Source organism: Alexandromys fortis, unplaced genomic scaffold, assembly GCF_014885135.2.
Source record: "Alexandromys fortis isolate MF-2015 unplaced genomic scaffold, M_Fortis_MF-2015_v1.1 scaffold_0, whole genome shotgun sequence".
In the NCBI taxonomy this organism is placed as follows: domain Eukaryota; kingdom Metazoa; phylum Chordata; class Mammalia; order Rodentia; family Cricetidae; genus Alexandromys; species Alexandromys fortis.
In genome coordinates, this window is record NW_026067949.1 from 13,775,096 (window position 1) to 13,797,351 (window position 22,256).

A 22,256-nucleotide genomic window follows, 5' to 3' on the forward strand; every position below is an offset into this window, starting at 1 on the left:
CTTGTTATATAGTTGTGTGACTATTGCTGTTTGATAAATTCTAAGATGTTAAAGAGCTTGATAAAAGGCAATCATGAGTTAACATTTTTTGATCCTTATAACTAAAGCTGCTTTCTAAAAAGGCCCTCTCAGTTGTATTCTCATGGATGTATGAATGTGCAGTTTTTCACTCCTTTTCGCAACATTGTTAAAATATCATTGACTTAGGATAAATTACATGTATTTCCCTACATAGTTAACTTAGCTATAAGTTTTAATCCTTTAGGAAGATGGAGAATTCCATCTATGCCCCTCTCTGTTTGCCTATAGTTGGGTAAAAACAAAACATTCTTGTAGTCCAGTACTCCTGATGCTGTATTTTATTAGTGTTTGATTTCTGAAGTTCTGTTGCATTTTTATTTTGGCAGTGTTTTTTTTTTTAATAAGATTTTTAGATTGGCAGTTTTTTTATTTGATGCTATACATGTTGTTCATTTGTTTTCTGCATTACATTGTGTCTGTTGAAACACCTGATGTCTTTATCTCCTTTTTCTGAGCATGCCTCTCTCATCTGTGGTTTCCTTTAAGACTTTCTGTTTTTAGCAGGCATGGATCATTGACTAGTGTAGGTTTCTGATAACTGTTCATTTAAGATGCTCTCTACAGCTTTGCTATGCTTCTGTTTGCCGTAGTCAGCCATAAATCTCAGTATTTTTCACACAAGGAGTACCATAGTGATACCAAAGAGTAGATTTGATTACTGAGATGGCTTCTGAGTAATGGGTAAGTACTGTATACGGCGTGGATACCCTGTACAGTCTGCTGGATACTATGGGCCTGTAGGCCGAAGATGGATGCCCCAACCGTACAGAGGAACTTTGGGTGACTGTCCAGGCAGTGAGATGTCCCTGTCATTTATAGCGTTTGGAAGTTGCTTATTTCTTGTTTGCTTAGGTAATATTGTATCCTTCTGGAGTCTTTGATGGAGCTAAAGAATAGATAGTTATAGTTATAGTTATCCATTGTTCTGATAAAAGATAAAGTAGAATTGTAACTGTAATTCTTGCTTGATAACTGTTTTGTTATATGTAATTTTACTATGTTAAAGCGAAAGCCTTTCCTTTTTGTTTAAACAGAAAAAGGGGAAATGATGTGGGAAGGTCATTTGTCTATCTGTTGCTTTCATTGGTTAATTAATAAAGAAACTGCTTGGCCTGATAGGTCAGAACATAGGTGGGTGGAGTAAACAGAACAGAATGCTGGGAAACTGTTTTCATTATTGTAGCTCTGTAATACAGTTTGAAGTCAGGGTTGTAATGCCTCCAAAAGTTTTTTTATTGTATAGGATTGTTTTGGCTATCCTGGGTTTTTTGCTTTTCCATATAAAGTTGATTATTGTTTTCTCAAGGTCTGTGAAGAATTTTGTTGGGATTTTGATGGGGATTGCAACGAATTTATAGATTGCCTTTGGTAGGATTGCCATTTTTATTATGTTGATCCAATCTAAGAGCATGGGAGATCCTTCCATTTTCTGGTGTCCTGTTCAGTTTCTTTCTTCAAAGCCTTAAAGTTTTTGTCAAATAGATCTTTCACTTCCTTGATTAGTGTTACCCCAAGATACTTTATGCTATTTGTGGCTATCGTGAAAGGTGAAGTTTCTGTGATTTCCCTCTCTGCTTCTTTATCCTTTGTGTATAGGACGGCTATTGATTTTTTTTTTTTTTGAGTTGATCTTGTAACCTGCCACATCACTGAAGGTATTTATCAGCTGTAGTAGGAGTTCTTTGGTAGTGTTTTTGGGGTCACTGATGTGCACTATCATATTATCTGCAAATAACGAAAGCTTGACTTCTTCCTTTCCAATTCGAATCCTCCTGATCTCCTTATGTTGTCTTATTGCTATTGCTAGAACTTCAAGCACTATATTGAAGAGGTATGGAGAGAGTGGACAGCCTTGTCGTGTTCCTGATTTTAGTGGAATGACTTTGAGTTTTCTCCATTTCATTTGATGTTAGCTTTTGGCTTGCTGTCTATTGCTTTTATTATGTTTAGGTATGGTCCTTGTATCCCTAATCTCTTCAAGACCTTTATCATAAAGGGGTGTTGAGTTTTATCGAATGCTTTTTCAGCATCTAATAAAATGATCTTATGATTTTTTTCTTTCAGTTTATTTATATGATGGATTACATTGATAGATTTTCGTATGTTGAACCAGCCCTGCATCTCTGCAATGAAGCCTACTTGATCATAATGGATTATTTTTTTTTGATGTGTTCTTAGATTCGGTTTGCCAGTATTTTATTGAGAATTTTTGCATTGATGTTCATGAGCAAGATTGGTCTATAATTCTCTTTCTTGGTTGAGTCTTGGTTGTGTGGTTTTGGTGTCAGGGTAACTGTAGCTTCATGAAAAGAGTTTGGCAATGACTCTTCTATTTCTATTATGTGAAACACATGAAGGAGTATAGGTATCAGCTCTTCTTGGAAGTTCTGGTATAATTCTGCATTAAAACCATCTGGTCCTGGGCTTTTTTTGGTTGGGAATTTTTTTTATGGTCATGGTATCACTCGTCTCTCCAAGTCCTTTATCATGAGTAGGTGTTGCATTTTCTTGAAGACTTTTTCAACATCTAATGAGCTAATCACATGTGTTTTTTCTTTCATTTGGTTTATATGGTGGATTACATTGACAGGTTTTTGTATGTTGAACCATTGCTGCGTCTCTGGGATGGAGCCTACTTGATCATGGTGGATGATTTCTTTGATGTGTTCTTAGATTCGGTTTGCCAGTATTTTCTGGACTATTTTTGCATCAATGTTCATGAGGGAATTGTCCTGAAATTCTCTTTCTTAGTTGAGTCTTTTGTGTGGTTTGGGTATCAGGATGACTGTATCCTTGTAAAAAGCGTTTGACAATGTCTGTTCTTTTTCTTTTGTGTGGAACAATTTGAGGAGTATTGGTATTAGCACTTCTTTGCAATTCTGGTAGAATTCTGTGCTTAAATCATCTGGCCTTGGACTTTTTTTTTATTTTTTGGTTGGGAGACTCTTTTGGTAACTGCTTCTATTTCTTTAGGGATTATAGGTCTATTTAATTTGTTTATCTGGTCTTGATTTAATTTTTGTATGTGTTACCTATCCAGAAAATTGTGCTTTTACTTTAAATTTTCCAATTTTGTGAAGTACAGGTTTTTGAAGTATGACCTGATGATTCTCTGAATTTCCTCAGTGTTACTTGTTATGTTCCCCTTTTTCTTTCTGATTCTGTTAATTTGGATATTCTCTCTCTGCCCTTTTGTTAGTTTGGATAAGGGTTTGTCTATCTTGTTGATTTTTCTCAAAGAACCAACTCTTTTTCTAGTTGATTCTTTGTATTGTTTTCTTTGTTTCTATTTTATTGATTTCAGCCTTCAGTTTGATTATTTCCTGGCATATATTCATTCTGGGTGAGTTTGCTTCTTTTTATTCTAATGCTTTTAGATGTGCTGCTACGTTGCTGGGGTGAAATTTCTCCAGGTTCTTTATATATGATCTTTTCTCTTAGCACTGATTTCAAAATGTCTCTTAAGTTTGGGTATGTTGGCCAGGTGGTGGTGGTGTACACCTTTAGTTTCAGCACTTGGGAGGCAGAGGCAGGGGGATCTCTGTTATTTGAGGCCATTGTGGTATACAGAGTTAGTTTCAGGACAGCTAGTGCTGTTACACAGACAAACCCAGTCTCGAAAAACAAAAAACAAAACAAAAGTTTGGGTATGTTGTGCATTAGTTTTCATTGAATTCTTTTATTTCTATTTTTGTTGAAACAGGAGCAGCGGGGCTGCGTCCCCAACACCCCGGCCGCTTGGCTAGCTTATGCCCGAAATAACAACACACAAACTGTATTCATTTAAAGAACTGCTTGACCCATGAACTCTAGCCCTTACAGGCTAATTCTCGCACCTGGTCTAGCCCATTTCTAATGATGTTTGTAAGCACCCCAAGGTGCGCTTACCGGAAAGATTCTAGCCTAAGTCCATCGTGGGTTGCAGCTGCCTGGGAGAGCTGAGCATGGCGTCTCTTCTCCAGCAGAGCTGTCGAGTCTCTCCGGGAGCAGAGCAGAGTCTGACCTCACTTCCTCTTCCGCCCAGAATTCTATTCTGTTTCCTCCTCCCATCTATGCTCTAAGCTAAGCCAAGCAGTTTCTTTATTGCTCAGCCAATGAAATCAACAGATTGATATATGACACTCCCACATCACTTCCCCTTTTTCTGTTTAAACAAAAAAAAGAAGGCTTTAACTTAACATAGCAAAATTACATATAACAAAACAGTTATCAAGTAAAAATTACAATAATCTATATCATAACTAAGAAAAACTATAACTATAGCTAACTATTCTTAACTCCATCAAACAGTCCAGAAAGATACAATATTACCTAAACAAATAAGAAATAAGCAAACTCTCAAACTCTAGAAATGACAGAGACATCTCACTGCCTGGACAGTCACCCAAAGTTCCTCTGTACCGTTGGGGCATCCATCTTCAGCCTAGAGGCCCATAGTTTCCAGCAGACATTTCCACAAAGCAGGAAATTTCAAAGGCAGTCACTATCTGCTTGTCCTGAAGAATGTCTTGCAGACTCTTTCATGAATCAGGAACCCCGAAAGATCATCTCACCTTTAGGCAAGTTCAGCAGTCCTCTCTCTGCGGGTTCTCTGTGTCCAGTTAATGCAATAGTCCAGGCAAGAGCAGTTTCTTGCCCAAATGGCTGTCAAACTCCATAAGGATCCTCTTCGATGCCCATCTTCTTCTTGAAGTAGCTTGGTGCTGCCAGGAGCAGAGTGTCTCATTGTCATGAAAAGTCCTAAGTTATTAAAACATTTAATAGCATATTCCGTAGTCTTTGAAAAATATGAAGAATGCCGATCTAATTGTATATCTATATATCTAGAAAATCTAACTAACATGACTACAAACTTGACTATTATTAATGATTATCCATTAATAACTTATATACATTACATTTTTAAGTGAACTACACAATCACAATACCTTAATAAAGATCAGAAATACATATACATATAACAAAATTGACCTTAAATCTCTATAAGTAAAGCAAAATCTATACTAATGCAAATTATTCATATCTATATCATCTCCCCCTTTAAATGTAAAAGAACATTTATAAACCATATTTGGGAACATGGGCGTAGTTTCTTCTCTCCAAACTGCTTCCTGCTGAATAGGGGCGTCGTTAATTAGGTTGTTCATGATATAACCTGTATGCTAGTTTCATCTCAGTTGGCAATTGAGCGAAGCAATTTTTTGAGGGTATTCACAGCAACTTTCAGGAGGGCGTGGTCTATCATACCAAATCGGAATAGATGCAATCCACAGGGTCTCATCCTCTGCAAAAACAAAAGAAGACCCTCTCCAAAGCATCATATCCTTAGACCCAAATTCTGAAATCATAATACCCTCATGAAATCCATTTTGGTTTAGCTTGGCAGCCCATATAATGAAATGTCTCTCTGTACTTAGCTCCTTTACAGTCAAAAATTTTAAAGAAAACACAATGTACATAATCCAGACTCTCTGTGAATTTTCCATTTTTACGTGGCTTATTTTTTTTTATTTCTTTTAATCTCTTAACTATCTGTACTTTGTCTCTTTAAAGACTTTACCTTTTTTTTTAAAGCATTAACTTTATTCTCTATATTTTTTTCTTCTCTCTCCCAAGCCTACGTACATTTATCCTACAGTGTCTGAATCTGTTCTATTGTGAATCTGTAATTTTTTTATTATCCAGGAGCATTTTTTAAAATGTTAAGCATTTCTTAAAAACTTAAGTTGTACCATGTATAGGTAATACGGTACTGCCTGTGTCCTGCCCAGTCTAAACCTTAACTGCGCAGTTTTAAGGTAATTACGGTAGTTCCTGCCTGAGATCAGCACAGTTCAGCATGGAGCAAGCCACTCCTGCCTCAGAGTCATTTGGTGCTTCTGAGCTGAGCACAGTTCCAGGCACACAGCAGTTCACATTGGAGCCGCAATCAGCAGTTTAATTCTGAGACTGAGTGTGCAGCACAGAAACTCTTTTCATCCAAGTTACAGCCAAATCTGACACGCAGAGCACTGCGCAGGCGGCAGGAATCCGCCATGCTCTTCCGCCTGCCTAAGCCTGATTTTGCCTTCTGCCCAGGTGGAGGCGGGGAGTGCTGAGCCATCAGCACGGTCTCAGAGCATTCTCCTCTGATCCCAAGCGGAACATAAACATCCAGTCCCATAAAAGCCTTGAAATGCTTTAAAGCCAGAGTTCACCCTGGCAGTACAGCCCTATGAAGCCGTGCTTTAAAATGACGCAGCTTTTTTTTTGTTGCTATTGCTGAATCAGGAAATCTCTTTATGGCACGCCACCAACAGAGAGCAAAACTCTGTGTTAAACTCTGTTTTCCTTATTTTTAAGCCTTTTTAGGTTTTTAAGTGGATTTAGCCCATCACGTCTGGGCGCCAACTGCAGCGGTCGGATTAATAATCACCAAGGTAATAGGTATTTGAACAAGTTTAATAACAAAACCAGACTCACGAAACCAAGGTTCCAGCGGAGTAGCCAGCGGAGACAGGAGAGGAAGGGAAGGGGCGCGCAGCCTCTCCCCGCCCAATATATCAGTAAACATACGCCCGAGGGCAGCCCGCCCCCAAGGGGAGGGCTTATCCCTACATATTTTGACCCAGGGTTTTCAATTTCCATGAGTTTGTGGGCTTTCTGAAATTAGTGCTTTTGTTGAATTCTACTTGAAGCCATGATGATCCTATAAAATACAGAGGTTATTCCAATTTTTTGTATTTGTTGAGGTTTGCTTTGTTACTGAGTATGTAGTTGGTTTTAGAGAAGGTTCCATGCCATGCCAAGAAGGTATATTCTTTTGTGTTTGGGTGGAATGTTCTAGAGATGTCTGTTAAATCTTTTTGAGTCATAACATCTGTTACTTGCTTTATTTCTCTGTTAAGCTTGTGTCTGGAAGTCCTGTCTAGTGGTGGGAGTAGGGTATTGAAGTCTCCTACTACTACTGTGTGGAGTTTGATGTTTGATCTAAGCTTTAGTAATGTTTCATTTACAAATTTGGGTATTCTTATATTTGGGGCATAGATACTCAGAATTGAGACTTTATCCTGATGAATTTTTTCTGTGATAAATATGAAATTTCCTTCTTAATCGCTTTTGATTATTTTAAATTTGAAGTCTATTTTGTTAGATATTAGAGTAGCTACACCAGCTTGTTTCTTAGGTCCATTTGTTTGGAAAATCTTTTCCCAGCCCCTTACTCTGAGGTAATGTCTGTCTTTGAAGTTGAGGTGTGTTTGTTTCTTGTATGCAGCAGAAGGATGGATCCTGTTTTCATATCCATTCTTTTAGCCTGTGTCTTTTTATAGGTGAATTGAGACCATTGATAGTAAGAAATATTAATGACTTGTGATTATTAGTTCTTGTTATTTTTGTTTTTGTTGTTGTTGGTATTGTGTGTGTGTTTCCCTTCTTTGGGTTTTCCTGGTGTGGGATTGTCTATTGTCTGTGTTTTTATGAGTGTAGCTAACTTCTTGGGTTGGAGTTTTTCTTCTAGTACTTTTTGTAGGACTGGATTTGTGGATAGGTATTGATTAAATTTTCTTTTGCCATGAAGTATTTTGTTTTCTCTTTGATTGGTGATTGAAAGTTGGCCGAGTATTCTGTGCTCACATCTGTGTTCTCTTAGTGTCTGCAGAACGTCTACCTAGTACCTTCTGCATTTCAGAGTTTCCATTGAGAAGTCTGGTGTAATTCTGATAGGTTTGCCTTTATAACTTTATATCTTTTGCAGCTCTTAATATTCTTTCTTTATTAAGTATCTTTAGTGGCAATGGGACATTTTTTTTTGTCATGTCTATTGGGTGTTCTGTGAGCTTCTTAAACTTTAGTCATGTCCTCTTTTTGGCTCTGAAAGTTTTCTACTCATGTTCTGGTAAGAGTGACAAAGATCTGTAAGGTGTAGAGTGCTTTTGAGTTATTTGTTACAAGTTTTATTATCCTGTGGTCATTTTTCTCACTTTTTTAATTGATATTTTTGAGAATTTCACACTATACACCCCATCTGACTCATTTCCCAGTCCTTCCATATCTGCCCTTCACCCTTGTAGTGTCTCCCTCCCAAAGGAATACGTAAAAAGAAATAATAAAAATAAATAAAAATAAATAAGACTTTCTTGGTGCCGAAATTAGATCTTCCTGCTGGTCAGGTAGCTTGTAAACAAAGGGCCTACCTTGCTTGCTGCAGGCAGGCTATTGAGACAAAGAAACTACCGCCTGCCCGGTTGCCCTCACAACTTTGTCCCAGCGCCCAAACAGGCTGAGCTGGGTGATGTTATGTGCCCGAAGAGGGGAGGGAGGCAGGAGGGGGAGGGATTCTGGACGCAAGCTGGGTGGGATAGGAAGAGAGAGGCAGTATCCCGGGAGTATAGCCCCTGCAGGAAGACTAGGAAGTATATTTTTATCTTATTTAGGGGAACTCCAGTTGAACTCTCTAAGTGAAAAAATGCATATGAAGCTTATAAAATAGTAGGTTTCCATATGACTTCAAACATTCTTAGTGTTGTCATCATTCTCCCTACCTCCTGCATGTCTTACCCTTTTGTCCCTCTGCCATCAAACCTTCCTATCCATTGTTTGCCCCTTTCCCTCTATATCACCAGTGTTCTATCACCCCATCTCCCTTTGGTTTGTTAAGCACATGTTTAATATATATCCATAAATTCATCTACATTTTCTCAATATTAACTATCACATCTCCTCTATATGGAAAAATTAGCTTATTTCTGAAGCCATAGAACTGTCCTTTTCAGTTATTAGCACGCACACAGTGAAGAGAATTTCCTGGGACATTCTTTTTGATGTTATCCCATAAATGGAACAGTTGCTCTTTGTTCCAGCTGACTGGACTCTTTCCAAGACTGACTTCCTCTGCTCAGTGTGTCATCATAGTTTTCAGCCTCAATTTTCTCTTTAGCTCTTGGACCTCTTCCAAGATGAGCAGTTTCTAAGCATCTTAGGTGTAGTGATCCCACTTCCCCCAAGGATTTTACTAGATTCTAGAGACATCAGTAAGGGTGACATGAGGATAGCTAGAAAAGCTACTTTAACCATACTGTACTTTACAAAAAGAAATTTGTAAAATAAGACACTAGTTGTAACAACAGAATAAAAATAATCTAAGGTGAATCTTTTAAATCAGTGCTTTTCAAGCAATTGTTATATCACCTGATTTTTAATTTCCAGTCTCTTAATAACAGTTTATACAGCTAACACATTTGTCACATGTTTTGCTCAGATGCTTTGAAAGGATTATCTGATTACTTCTACATAGGCTACTAAGTAGCCACTCCCAGTCCCTGTACCTATAGTGGAACAGCATGAGTAAGATGTCTAACTAGTCTGTTGAGGTCACTTTGAATAATGGTGTTGATCCTAAAAGCTGAGCATTGAAGCTTGGAAAAGTACATGATTTGCTTAATATTAATAACTGTTAAGTAGTTTAGTATAGGCTTATTCTATTCAAACCAAAATTTTGTCATGTCTGAGAAGAATATTATTAATAATGTATAAAAATAAGAACTTTACTTTTGGGGTTGAAGTCCCTGGGGACTTAGATTTTCTATATTTTGGATTTTTGAAACAGCTATGATCTACCTTTAGAATCAAGAAAAAAATCAATACATATAAAAGTAAAATATCAAAACAAGAAAAAAGAGAAATGTACAACAGTGAAAAATGATAAAATTTTAAAGTAGTTATTTTTTTCATATAATTAGAGTAATGGGTAATTTGGAGGAAGTTTGAGGAGCTAAAACCTGAAAAATGGTCAGAGACAGTGTTGATGAGTGGTTTATAGGTGTAATAGTCCCTGCTTTCTGTTGGTTGGACAGTAGGAAAGAAATATTACAGAGCTGGCTAATTTATAGCAGAGATTAATTTTGATGCTTTTTAAATATTTTAAGGAATAATTTATAAGGCTATATACATGGGTTTATAAAATATGCTAGTTGTGACATCGTAGCCAGCTTTCCTTTGAGTGATGACTTAGATGGTAGAAAAACACAGGACTATGACAAAGTGACTGAGATTAGTGTTAGTTGTGGTTGGAAATACCTCATCACTGTTTATGTGTCAGAATGTAATTTTGAGATGGTAACTAAACTGTGTGTTTGACTGTAGCAATGGCTCTGGTTGGACTCTCAATACTTGTTCATGTTTTAACCTTGGACATGTTACTTAACCTCCGTCAGCGTTGACTTCCCATTAATAAAATAGAATTAAAACAGTGCTTTCCTTCCAAGACCATCATGAAGTTTAAAAACAGTTATCTATATAGCTTTCTGTGTCTCTGTGTGTGCATATATAATCCTGCACAGTAGAAATGTGTTGGTATCTGAAAAACGTCACACTTATTTTTGTTGTTTTGTTTCTAGTTTTTCGGGAGTAAAGGCTTTTATATATGTTTAACTTACTGTTTTCTCTTTTATAGTTTATCAGAGAAGATATGAAATATAAAGATGCTACAAATAAACATAGTCATCTGCACAGAGAAGATAAGCACATAACTGTTGAGGATTTGTGGAAACAGTGGAAAACATCAGAAGGTAAGACTGTGCAATGGTCTGAAGTCTCAGCTTGTCTGTTTCTGCCTTGCTTGGCACTGGTAGCCCTACTAATTGCATATATTTTAATGAAATACCATAAGATCATATTTCTATGAGAATATTTACATTAAAACTTTTCTTAGATCCATTAGGTTACAGGCTATTTTTAGATAATTTGATATCCTTCACTGGACTTAGCAAGATAATGTCTGTTTGAGCTCATTGTGTGAGGTCTTAAATGGTATTATAAATGTTTTATCAAATGAAAGAAAAAAGGATACTAAAGTTTTCTTTTTAGTTGTGAATACTGCCTTAATTCTTCAGGAGCCCAGGAATTTTAAGCTTTTCCTGAAGTCCTCTGTGAGCCCTGCTAACGCTGTAGTTTACCTTGTGCATGAAGGCTGTGCTCCAAGACCTCCAGAGGACACATCCTATGCATGCTGTTTCTTCAATGAAGTATAATTCATAAGTTAGGCACAGTAAGAGATTAACAGCAACAATAAGTAACACAGTAGAACAATGTATTTTCATAAATAACAATGTATTATAAATAAAAGTTCTTGATGTGGCCCCTTTTAGCTGTCACAGAGCAGGTAGCATATACTGTGCGGATACTCTAGACAAAGGAATAATTAATGTTCCTGACAGAAAAGCGCGATATTTTTTATATTACTTAGAACACTCATTCAACATTTAATTGGTTGTTAGTTTCTGGACTTTTCCATCAGTATTTTTCTCACTGAAATGAAATGTTGGTAACTGAAACTACAAAGAAGTGAAACTATAGTTGAAAGATTCCTAAAGTTGCAGGATAAAATTTAGTAATTTGTATTTTGTTCCTTTTCTGTTTCTAAGTTGTCTAGCTACTTTGTGGACAATAATTTTGAACAGCACAGAAAGCTAAAGTCCCTCGGCTGAGACACTCTGCTAGGAAGGTGCTAAAATTTAAGCAATCTCAGTTCATTCAGTGTATTTTGTTTTTTTCAGTGTCAGTTAACCAAACTCTTCCTTTTCTAGTATTCCTATTTTACAAATGCCAAACAGTTGTGTATGACACATATTTTTCTCTAGAACTTTGAATAATGAAACTAAGAAGCTGAACAGACTTTTATAAAAACATAAATAAATGAATTACTAGTTGATTATCTGTTATAACATCTAGAAAAGGCAAAATACAGAAGAGGGCGTATAACTGGAGAAACGGCTAGGGACTCTCTGGAGGAAGGGCTGTCTCACTCAGATGGAGTCTGCCAGGTCACACACTGCATGGCCGGTCCTCACATAGGGAACCTTTACTCTGCATGGCCGGTCCTCACATAGGGAACCTTTTTTCTTGGGGGAAAATATTGTCAAGGCAAAAAGGAGATGTCAAAAATGCCTTTGTCTGTATTTATTACTTATTTTACTTTTGCGGATTGTTGTAGGCTTGTAGCCTTGGCTTTACAGCCAGCCAGCCTTTAAAGCCTTCCTAATAGAGGTCCCCAATACAAAATATGCCAAAGGAAAGATTTTGTGGTGGGGATTTCATTATAGCTGTGTCCTTTGCCAACTGTTCACCTAGCAGAGTAACTTACTTAAAATATAAATCAACACCATTAAGTGACTCAGAGAAAAAGGCAACAAGAATCTTCACAAAGTACTGTAAGCCGTGGTCTGCACTCAACCCATGCTCCAGTCATGGTCCCCTCTTTGCGCTTTTCTGTTGTCTGTCTCCTTCATTTCCCACTCCATCCTCACGAGACTGGCCATTTCCCTTCTCAGTGTGCAGATACAGATGTTCTTTTACCTAGCTCCAGTATCTCCTTCCTTAAAGTCCTTATTAAGGGCTAGTCTCCTGATGGGGTCTACTTTTTTTTTTTCCTTTTTGGTTTCCTGATACACATGATCCTTCATATCATGTTTTTCCCGTCACTTACTATGTTCTCAAGTATTTCAGAATTACTTATTCATGACACCTGTTCCTTACCCACAAGATAAGGCTTAGAGAGAAGAACCTGTTATATTTATTAATAAATCTCTCCATGAGGGAGACTCTGTCCTCAAAAGTCTTCTTGCTGCCCATCTAGTGACTTTGTTTTGAGTAGATCTTTTATGATCTGTGAGAATGTTTCTGTTTTTTTTTTTGTAGTTTAAGATTTTCCAAGGTAAATAGACCATTAATCTTTTTCTCTTATGCTTTCACTTCTGCCCTTATCTCTTTATTTTATATGTTATAGAAGGATGCTTTACTGTTAAGTCCAAATTGCTTTTCTGACCTCTCACCTCATTTGCTTAGGGGTAAAGGCCTAAGAGTGCTTGTCAAGTTCGTGCTAGCACACATGCCCAGAAGGAAGGAGAAAGGAAATGGTATGTGGAGGATTCAGGCAATATGACCTCACTAAAAAGTTTACAGAGGTGAGGTTGAGTCTCTCTACTCACAGTTATCAAAGAGTCAGGTAGAGCTGGGCTTTGTACATTAGAAATAATAAGTGAATACAACTTGGTAAAAGGGACTACCTTGTTAAGTTGCGTTGAGGTTGCCTAAAATGAAAGAGAAAGGCAAATCACAAAGATAAGAGCTGAAAGACATCCATGTCAGATGTGGTAGTGGCCAGGTGAGCAAAGAGGAAGAGGATCACAACTTGGTGTGTTGTTGGGGAATGGATATGTTTTGTAACTACAAATGAAATCTTAACTTGTTTGAAAGTACCTCATGGCATAATGTATTGACACATCTCTAATTACCAGTCATACATAAGATGTTACATGGGTTATCATATATTTTGTGCCAAGCAGGCATAGTACTGGATATTCTGGGGATTAAAGTTAAATCAGACATGGGTCCAGGATGTGCCAAGTAAATTACTGAGTGAGTGAGTGAGTGAGTGAGAGAGAGAGAGAGAGAGAGAGAGAGAGAGAGAGAGAGAGAGAAATTGAAATTATAGTATAAGGTGATAGGTCCAACAGTACAATTAAGGCTAGAGTATGGATGAAGCTGGTTTATAGACGGGAGTGACTAGCTCGTTAGTAGGATTATTTGCAGAGGTGATATTTGGAATAGACCTTGGAAACTAGTAGGTCTTAGACAGGAAGGCAGGTTATGTGAGAAGGGCAGTTGGGGGTGGATAGGATCAAGATATTCTGTGTACATATGAAATTGACAAAGAATAAAAAAGTGAAAGACAAAACTAAAAATAAAAGGAAAATTATAAAGTATACCACGAATGGTTCCATCCTTAATTATACTTGAATATTTTTTAAAATTAGAAGTAAAGGTAGCATGCTACTGAAAGTATCTGGGCTTCTAAGTCATATAATTTTAAGAGATGACTCACAGGGCTAGAGAGATGGTTCAGTAGTTAAGAGCATTTATTGGCTGCGCTTCCAGAGGTCACAGGTTTGATTCCCAGTGCCCACAGCTTACAACAATACATAATTCCAGTTCTTGGGGATCCAGTACCTTTTTCTGGCCTCTGAAAATACCTCAGAACACATCTAATGCACAGACATTCATGCAGGCCAAACACCTGTACATATAAAATTAAAAAATTTAAAAGCAATAAAAGTGGCTCACTTATAGAATGTAAATCTTCTATAATGTAAATGAAATGTTTTCTGACACACCAGATGGTCTTGTAGCAAGTGCTGTCTCTGTAGTATTTCTCTATAAACTCAAATGTTGAGCTATTCTTTTTTTTTTTTTTTTTTTTTTTTGAGACAGGGTTTCTCTGTTTAGCTTTGGAGCCTGTCATGGAACTTGCTCTGTAGACCAGGCTGGCCTTGACTTCACAGAGATCCACCTGCCTCTGTTTCCTGAGTGCTGCAATTAAAGGTTTTTAATAAGTTGAAAAGATATGTAAAAATTTAGAAAAGTTTAGCTTAAAGCAACTTAAATTATCCTTAATTCTGAAAGTGGAGAGATTTAGGCATTTATAACTGTTATTTTCTTTCTTTTTTAAAAATATTTATTTATTTATTGTGTATACAATATTCTGTCTGTGTGTATGCCTTCAGGCCAGAAGAGGGCACCAGACCCCATTACAGATGGTTGTGAGCCACCATGTGGTTGCTGGGAATTGAACTTGGGACCTTTGGAAAAGCAGGCAGTGCTCTTAACCTCTGAGCCATCTCTCTAGCCCCTATAATTGTTATTTTCTAGTGTAAATAAACTTAAACACAAAAATGATCTTGGGTATTTTCTTTCAGTTTACGACAGCAATTTTTTGTAAGCATTACATAAAAGTAAAAAATTCTTGGCCATGGACCTTGAATTCTTAAAAATAAGACTCATTATAAATTATTATTCTGCATTGAACCTTTTTATGCAAAGGTTTTTCTTCTGGGTGTGTTAGTGTGGGTGAATTTCTAAATACTGATAAAAAGCTACTAGCCTTTTCTAGTTCTTCACTGTTGATTTTTACATAGAGACTGAATTGGAAGACATAGATGGACTGAGTAGATACTGTTTGGCATTATTGTCAGAGCTACTCAAAACATAAAACTTGGAGATCCAGTAGCATTTTTGTGGTTCCAGCAACAGAATACTTTGTCTGTTTGCAGTATGCAAGGCAGTTACTAGTAGGATCCAAGGAAGTGTCAAGCCATTTCTTCAAGGAGTGTTAACATTTTTCATAAACACAGATGAAAAGCTAGATAGCGATGTAAGAATGCTTGGTTATATACTACTTTAATGGTGGTGAAATAGGAGTTTAGTAATATGGATGGATTTATTCTAGGGGATGAATCAATATTGTGGAAGGTATACATTTTCTTAGACATAAGAAAAGCAGGGATATACATGTTAGCACATTTAACATGAGTAAACAAGTCTTTTAAAATGGTGCATTTGGTGTTAAATTCTTTGAATAAGCACAATTTATTAGCCAGAGATATAATTTCTTTTACTGTATGTGATAGGTCACCAAATATTTCTGTATCTTAGTTCTGTAGTATGGGTGAATACTGTCAACTACATCTAGAAGGCAGAAGGTTGTTCAAAATCAGAGTTAAAGTGCTTCAAGCAGTGCTAAGCTCCAAACAAATGCTCATTACATATCTGTTTCTGTTATTGTTTCTGTGAGGAAAATGAGACCATAGTAAGTTAAACAATGGAGTGTCACACTAAGATTCTGCCCTTATTTATACTAGTGCCAATGAACCTAAAAGTTATTGTCAGAAGGAAGCTGTTGTTTGTATGTGGTCCACTAGCAAAGATAAAGGTATTCTGGAGGATGGCATCACAGTTAAGAGTAGCAGGGTTTACTGTGTATGTTATATACAGCAGTTCATGTAACATTTTTATTATCACCTCTAAATATTAGACATTATTGAAGCTCCCAAGAAAGCCTTGTAATAGACAAGAATTTATAGAAAGACTTACTCATCCAGACAAGAAGATTATTACCATTGTGTGGATAAAATGTGGGTTTGATTGGGAAGAGTGGATCATCATGGATTCTACAAATGTTATTACAGGAGGACTTGGAAACTTTGCCCCCGTGTTTAGAGGGTATTTGGAGGGTTTTCTTTATGTGGTTTCTGTTTGTTTGTTTGCTTGTTTCTCATGATTCAACATACTGGCTTTGAGTCCATTAAACTAGCTCACACAGTGGGAGTATTTTGTAAGTGCTTATTAGGAGCAAGGCATTGTCCCAGACTAAGATACTCTGATGAAGAATGCTTCTTTATTCTTGACTTACACCTATCTGTGGCCTGTTAGAGGAGAAAGACCTACTGACAGGTACTTAAGGGATGTTCTGCAGTCGCCTGTTGAGAGCTGTGTGATAGATAGGAAGAGGCCTGCCAGCAGAGGTTAAGTAAGGTGAGTAGAGTGACATTTACCTTGTCACCCTTAACTGGACGTTTCTGCTGGATGAATAGTTCTGAGCTTATTAGTAATTAATACAGCATATTTAAAGAAATACAGTTCTTAGTAAGCTTTCTAGCTAATACTGCTTAACAGTTCAAGGTTTAATATTTTTGATCCTGTGTGCAATGCTGTTAGTTTTAGAAGCTGTTGTCAGCTTCAATATAAGGTTGGGTTTTCATTGCTCACCGAAAGCACCTTTAGACAAGGAAGCCCTGTTCCCTGAGATGGAGTCTAGTTTCAGGATTGATAATGCCATCATTTATTTGTACTGCTAACAAAAGGTTCTTAATATTCAAAGCTGCTTCTGTGTAAAGAAAGGTGACACAAAGATATTCAGGTTCACTCTGTCAACCAACATTTAGGGGGATCAGTATAGCTTTTGGTAGAAAAGTATTTCATAATCACTCTACATACCAGGCGAACATTTGTGCGTGCTGAATATGGGGAGCCAGGTCTCAGAGGACTGGGTCAGAGGATCACAGCTTCCAGGGTTGGATTATGACTGAGAGTTTAGATTAAAATCAAACCAAAACAAGCAAAACAAATAATACAAAACCTTATACATCATGTAACATGTATCCTTTATTCTTTTATAATCATAATTTTCTTTTTATCATAAAATCCTGAATTCAGAGAACTCTCAACAATAAGTTTCTTATATTTCTTTATTTAGACAAGCTGTCACTATGTAGCCCAGGCTGGCCTTGGGTTTTCAGTTCCCCTGCTGCACCTCCCAAGCACTGGGATTACAGGTGTGTGACGCCATGCCTAACTTTGATCTGCCTTGATCACCATCCTATGTTAGCATTAGTTCTTGTGTTTCTTTATTCCAGAACTTTCTGTCAGGCTTGTTCTGATTTATTGTTTTTCATATTTCCTATTTCTCTTGACATGCCTTCTTTTACTTCATGGCATTGAGTTTGGGACACTTGCCAGACTAAATACCTTTTTAACTTGTAAAATATACATAACTTTGATGCAATTATAGTCTCTAACAAGTTATAGAGACCCCGCGCAGGAGGTAAGAGACCTACTGTCACATCTCTACTCTGGAAAGTTGACCATTTTTATCTTTTGTAGTACATGAAGTAAATGTGTTTTGAGGCTCATACTCCTTATGAAATTTAACAAGTTTTCTGGTATAAAATTCATAGAATGAAGGCCAGGTGGTGGTGCATGCTCTTAATCCCAGCACTCGGAAGGCAGAGGCAGGCAGATCTCAGTGAGTTCAAGGCCAGCCTGGTCTACAAAACAAGTTCCAGGACAGCCAGAACTGTTACACAGAGAAACCCTGTCTCAAAACACAAAACAAAACAAAAAATGAAACACCAAAGGCAGGGGGGAGGGTCTACATTGCATGAAGACTTAGGCAGTCAAGAAGTGTTATTTTCTGATTGTTTGTGACTTGTCCTTACTCTAGTTCTTTATGCTTGAGTGGGCCTACATTTTTCTGCATTCATAAATGTAAGGCTTGCAGAACAGAAAGAGAACCCTTTGCAGAAGGTAAAAATGAGGATTGTCCGTTTCACTGTTGGTGATGGATCACTTAGAAAACAGCAGTTTTTGAGCATCATATTTTTGTTTGCTTTCTTTTTACCATTTCCCCAACAGTTGGGAATCAGTTGCATATGGATATGTGTTGAATTTTGTCTTATCAGTCTTTGGTTTGGAAAGGGGATAGGTAGGAGGGACTGTGAGTATAATCTTTTATTGTTTTGCTTTTTTTTTTTTTTCCTCTCTCTCTCTTCGAGAAAGCTTTCGCTGTAGTTTTCGAGCCTGTCCTGAAACTAGCTCTGTTGACTGGACTGGTCTTGAACTCACAGAGATCTGCCTGCCTCTGCCTCCCGAGTGCTGGGATTAAAGGTGTGTGTCACCATGCCTGGCTGAGACTGTGAATATAGTTCTGATGTTCAGATATGTGTTATTGACAGAAATTCACTATATTAAATTCTACTTTACATGGAATAAATATTATTATTTTTAAATAAGACAATATAAAACAATGGTGTTCTCTTCAAAGATACTTAAGAAAGCATTTTCTTTCCAAGGAGGTCTTACACTGAGTCCTCTCCCAATTCAGCTGACTATTATTATCGTTAAAATCAACTATAATAAACACAATATAAGTTGGAAATGTAATGAAAAATTTGAGAATATTAGCCAAGGTTTTCAACTTGAAATCTAAAGTATCTAATGCTCCATTAGTTTTAATATTGTATTAGTCATGATGCAGCAAAGAGAAAGAAATGCCTACTTAATGGTCTTTTGGCCAGTAAAACTTGATCTTTATGACATGGAACTAAATGAAAAAGATAGACAACATAAGTGTGTGTGTGTGTGTGTGTGTGTACTATGTAACTTACCCCATTTTCAGAAATGAGACAATGAGATCACATTTAAGTTGAAAACCTTGGCTAATATTCTCAAATTTTTCATTACATTATATATATTTTAGTAAGTTTGTTTCTTCTCTTCTTCTTCCTCCTCCTCCCCTTTCTTCCCTTTCTTTTTCTCATTTTCTTTTTTCTGTTTTCACATGTAGACTTAATGTAATGAATACTTTTTGGTAAGGAAATTGATCATTAACAGTTTCCTTCATTGCAAGGGTCAAAGGTGAGATTCACTTCCTTCTTTCATTCAGTCAGTTACCAATAATTACTTAGTTATTTCTGTGAGGCATGCATTATTCTAGACATTGGGAATACATATTCAATAAAGTAGATATGCTACCCTCATGGAATCAATAATTTCGGGGAGAGAATGAACACATTTGAATATCCATGTGCGTATAGGTACATTTACAATCATACAACTGCTGGTACAGTTACGTGATAAAACTGACAGGGTAACAAAATAGCCAGTGATCAGGGAGGGCAAGAGCTGTTTAAATAATATAGCTATTATTTATTAAATAATATAGACTGTGTGTGTGTGTGGACTGCCCATGCACATAAAAGCTTAAGGTTAATGGTGGAAATGTTTTCCACTTGTTCTTCCCCTTTATTCTTTGAGGCATGGTCTCTGAATCAGAGGTGAAGCTAGCTGATGTCTGTAGTCTTGCTAGCTGGCTTGCTCTGGGGATTCCCCATCTTGGCCTTCTGAGGCTGAAATTACAGGGAGGGAGACACACTTCCCCCGGCTTTTCCTTGGGTTCTGGGGTTCTCTTACTTACAAAGCAAGTGCTTTAATGCTAAGCCATCTTTCCAGTCTTGTCTAGAAGTTTGGACAAAGTATTTTCGTCATTCTTTTGGAAAGATTATTATAGTTGCTGTGTGGATATGGAGTCAAAAGCAAAACTTGAGAGCTTCAATTGAGGCTCTTAAGCAGAGGTGGATGATCTGGTGAGGGCAAGGTGTCAGGGAGGTCAGTTGTTTTTAAATATAAAAGAATGACTGGCAGTATTTACTCTGGAATCAGATTCTGGATAATTGATGCAGAATGAGAATGAGAATAAAGGTTTTGTGTTTCTGTGGTGTTACAATTTGGGAGGATTTGAATGATTAGGAAAAATACTGATTGAGTGGTTTTAATGATGCAATGAGGTGGAGGACTAAGGGCTTTGAGGTCAAAAAACAGTAAGATTTGAGAGAGAACACTGAGAAGTGTCTAAAGAGAAAGAAAGCCACAGAATGTGAGGGTCTAGAAAGCTCTGGAAGAACATGCTTTAAGAATGAGTACAGAATCCAGAGAGGAGTTCAAGCCACAGGACAGCAGGCTTCTTAAGGTTGGACTGACATAGAGGTCACTAGTGCTCTTTATAGACACAGGTTTCATGCTGGTGGCCAAGTAAACATGGGGTGGATTAAACAGAAAGCGAAGGCAGTCAGTCAATACTGTTGACTTCCTGAGGGAGGCATAACGAATGAGTCTCTGATACCAGAAGGCAGACACGAGATGAAGAAAGTTATTTTGTGGGCTTGAAATGACCTAGCTGGATGTGTCACAACACCTGTAACTCCAGCTCCAAGGAATCCAGCTCCCCCCCCCCCCCATAGCCTCTGCGATTCACACTCGCAAGCTCAGACTCACATATTCCCGTAAAGAAAAAGCTTTTTAAAAAGTTACTGTAAGCCGGGCGGTGGTGGCGCACGCCTTTAATCCCAGCACTCGGGAGGCAGAGGCAGGCGGATCTCTGTGAGTTCGAGACCAGCCTGGTCTACAAGAGCTAATTCCAGGACAGGCTCCAAAACCACAGAGAAACCCTGTCTCGAAAAAACAAAAACAAAAAAAAACAAAACAAAAAAAAAGTTACTGTATCAAAACCCCGTGCCATTGTCTTTGGCCCTCATTGTCTGCCATGTTCAAAGAGTCCGGTTTTATCCCATGCTTTTTCAGTCACAGTCCAGCTGGCCTTGGTGAGCTCCCACTAGATCAGCCCCACTGTCTCAGTGGGTGGGTGCACCCCTCGTGGTCCCGACTTCCTTGCTCATGTTCTTCCTCCTTCTGCTCTTCATTGGGACATTGGGAGCTCAGTCCGGTGCTCCAGTGTGGGTCTCTGTCTCTATCTCCATCCATCTCCAGATGAAGGTTTTATGGTGATATGCAAGATATTCATCAGTATGGCTATAGGATAGGGTCATTTCAGGTTCCCTATCCTCAGCTGCCCAAGGAGCTAACTGGGGACATCGCCCTGGGTACCTGGGAGCTTCATGTTCTGGCTTTGTGGGAGCCTAGACAGTTTGGATGTTCACCTTCCTAGACATGGATGGAGGGGCAAGGACCTTGGACGTTCCACAGGGCAGGGAACCCTGACTGCTCTTCCGGACTGGAGAGGGAGGGGGAGAGGAGTGGGGGGAGGAGGAGAAGAGTGGGAGGAGGGGGAGGGAAATGGGAGGCTGGGAGGAGGTGGGAATTTCTTTTTTTTATTCTTTTCTTTCAATAAAAACAAAGAAAACTTCAGAAAAAAAAGTTACTGTATTTTAAAGGATATGAAGTTTCTCGTGTTTTCAGCAGTAATTGATATGGAGGAAGACTGAACTATCACAATTGCAAAGCGACCCTTACAGAGCTGGAAATTGCAAGCATATAATTAGACTTCTCATGTTGGTCTCACTATTTCTCTCTCCCCTTGAGACAAGGTTTCTCTGTGTAGCCCTGGCTGTTCTAGAACTCACTCTGTAGACCAGGCTGATCTGAAACTCAGAGATCCGCTTACCCCTGCCTCCTGAGTGTTGGGATTAAAGCTGTGGTTTCACTGTCTGATGAGTCAGGATTTGATTTGCTGTTTCCTAGGGTGTAGTTCTTGGGCTCTGTAGGCTTGCTTTTTCAAGGATGATGACCAAAGGGAAGAAGGCATCTTCCTTGCCTGTGCTAGTTAGAAAATGCCAGGAAGTCAAATCCAAACCTATCATGGTTACATCCATGGTAGGTCTTATGATTACTTCTCCCTTCTTTCATTCTCTAAGCTGATCAGAAGGAGAAAATGGAGTACCTAGCAGCACCCAGACCGTGCAGCCCAGTTAACAAGAGCAGCTAGACTGAGAAGAGCAGACAAGGACAGCCTTAGAGGCTTCTTGAGGGTGACTGGAGGGTGGGATCTGGCACCATGGATCATATGATATAACAATAAACAAACAAGTAAATAATGTAATATTTTATTAAATTTCATTTTTTAAAAATGGGCTAATGCAGTTCTGTAAACTGAAAAACAAACAAAGCCTACCTACCAATAGTTTTCCTAGGTACTGTCTGGTTCTTTGTACTGTAACAGGTCAAAATTGACTGAGTTTGCTTAAGTTCACTGGACATGTTTAAATAATGAAAAACTTTCTTTTGAGAGA

The 22,256-nt window shown here is 37.9% G+C and overlaps 1 protein-coding gene across 1 annotated transcript in view; it reads left to right on the top strand.

Moving 5' to 3' along the window:
* Stim2 (stromal interaction molecule 2) overlaps window positions 1-22,256 on the top strand; it is a 121,141-nt gene that overhangs the window by 58,842 nt on the left and 40,043 nt on the right. The window contains exon 3 of the mRNA XM_050150218.1: window positions 10,514-10,628. Coding sequence (XP_050006175.1) covers window positions 10,514-10,628 — 115 coding nt within the window. The remainder of the gene's footprint in view (window positions 1-10,513; window positions 10,629-22,256) is intronic.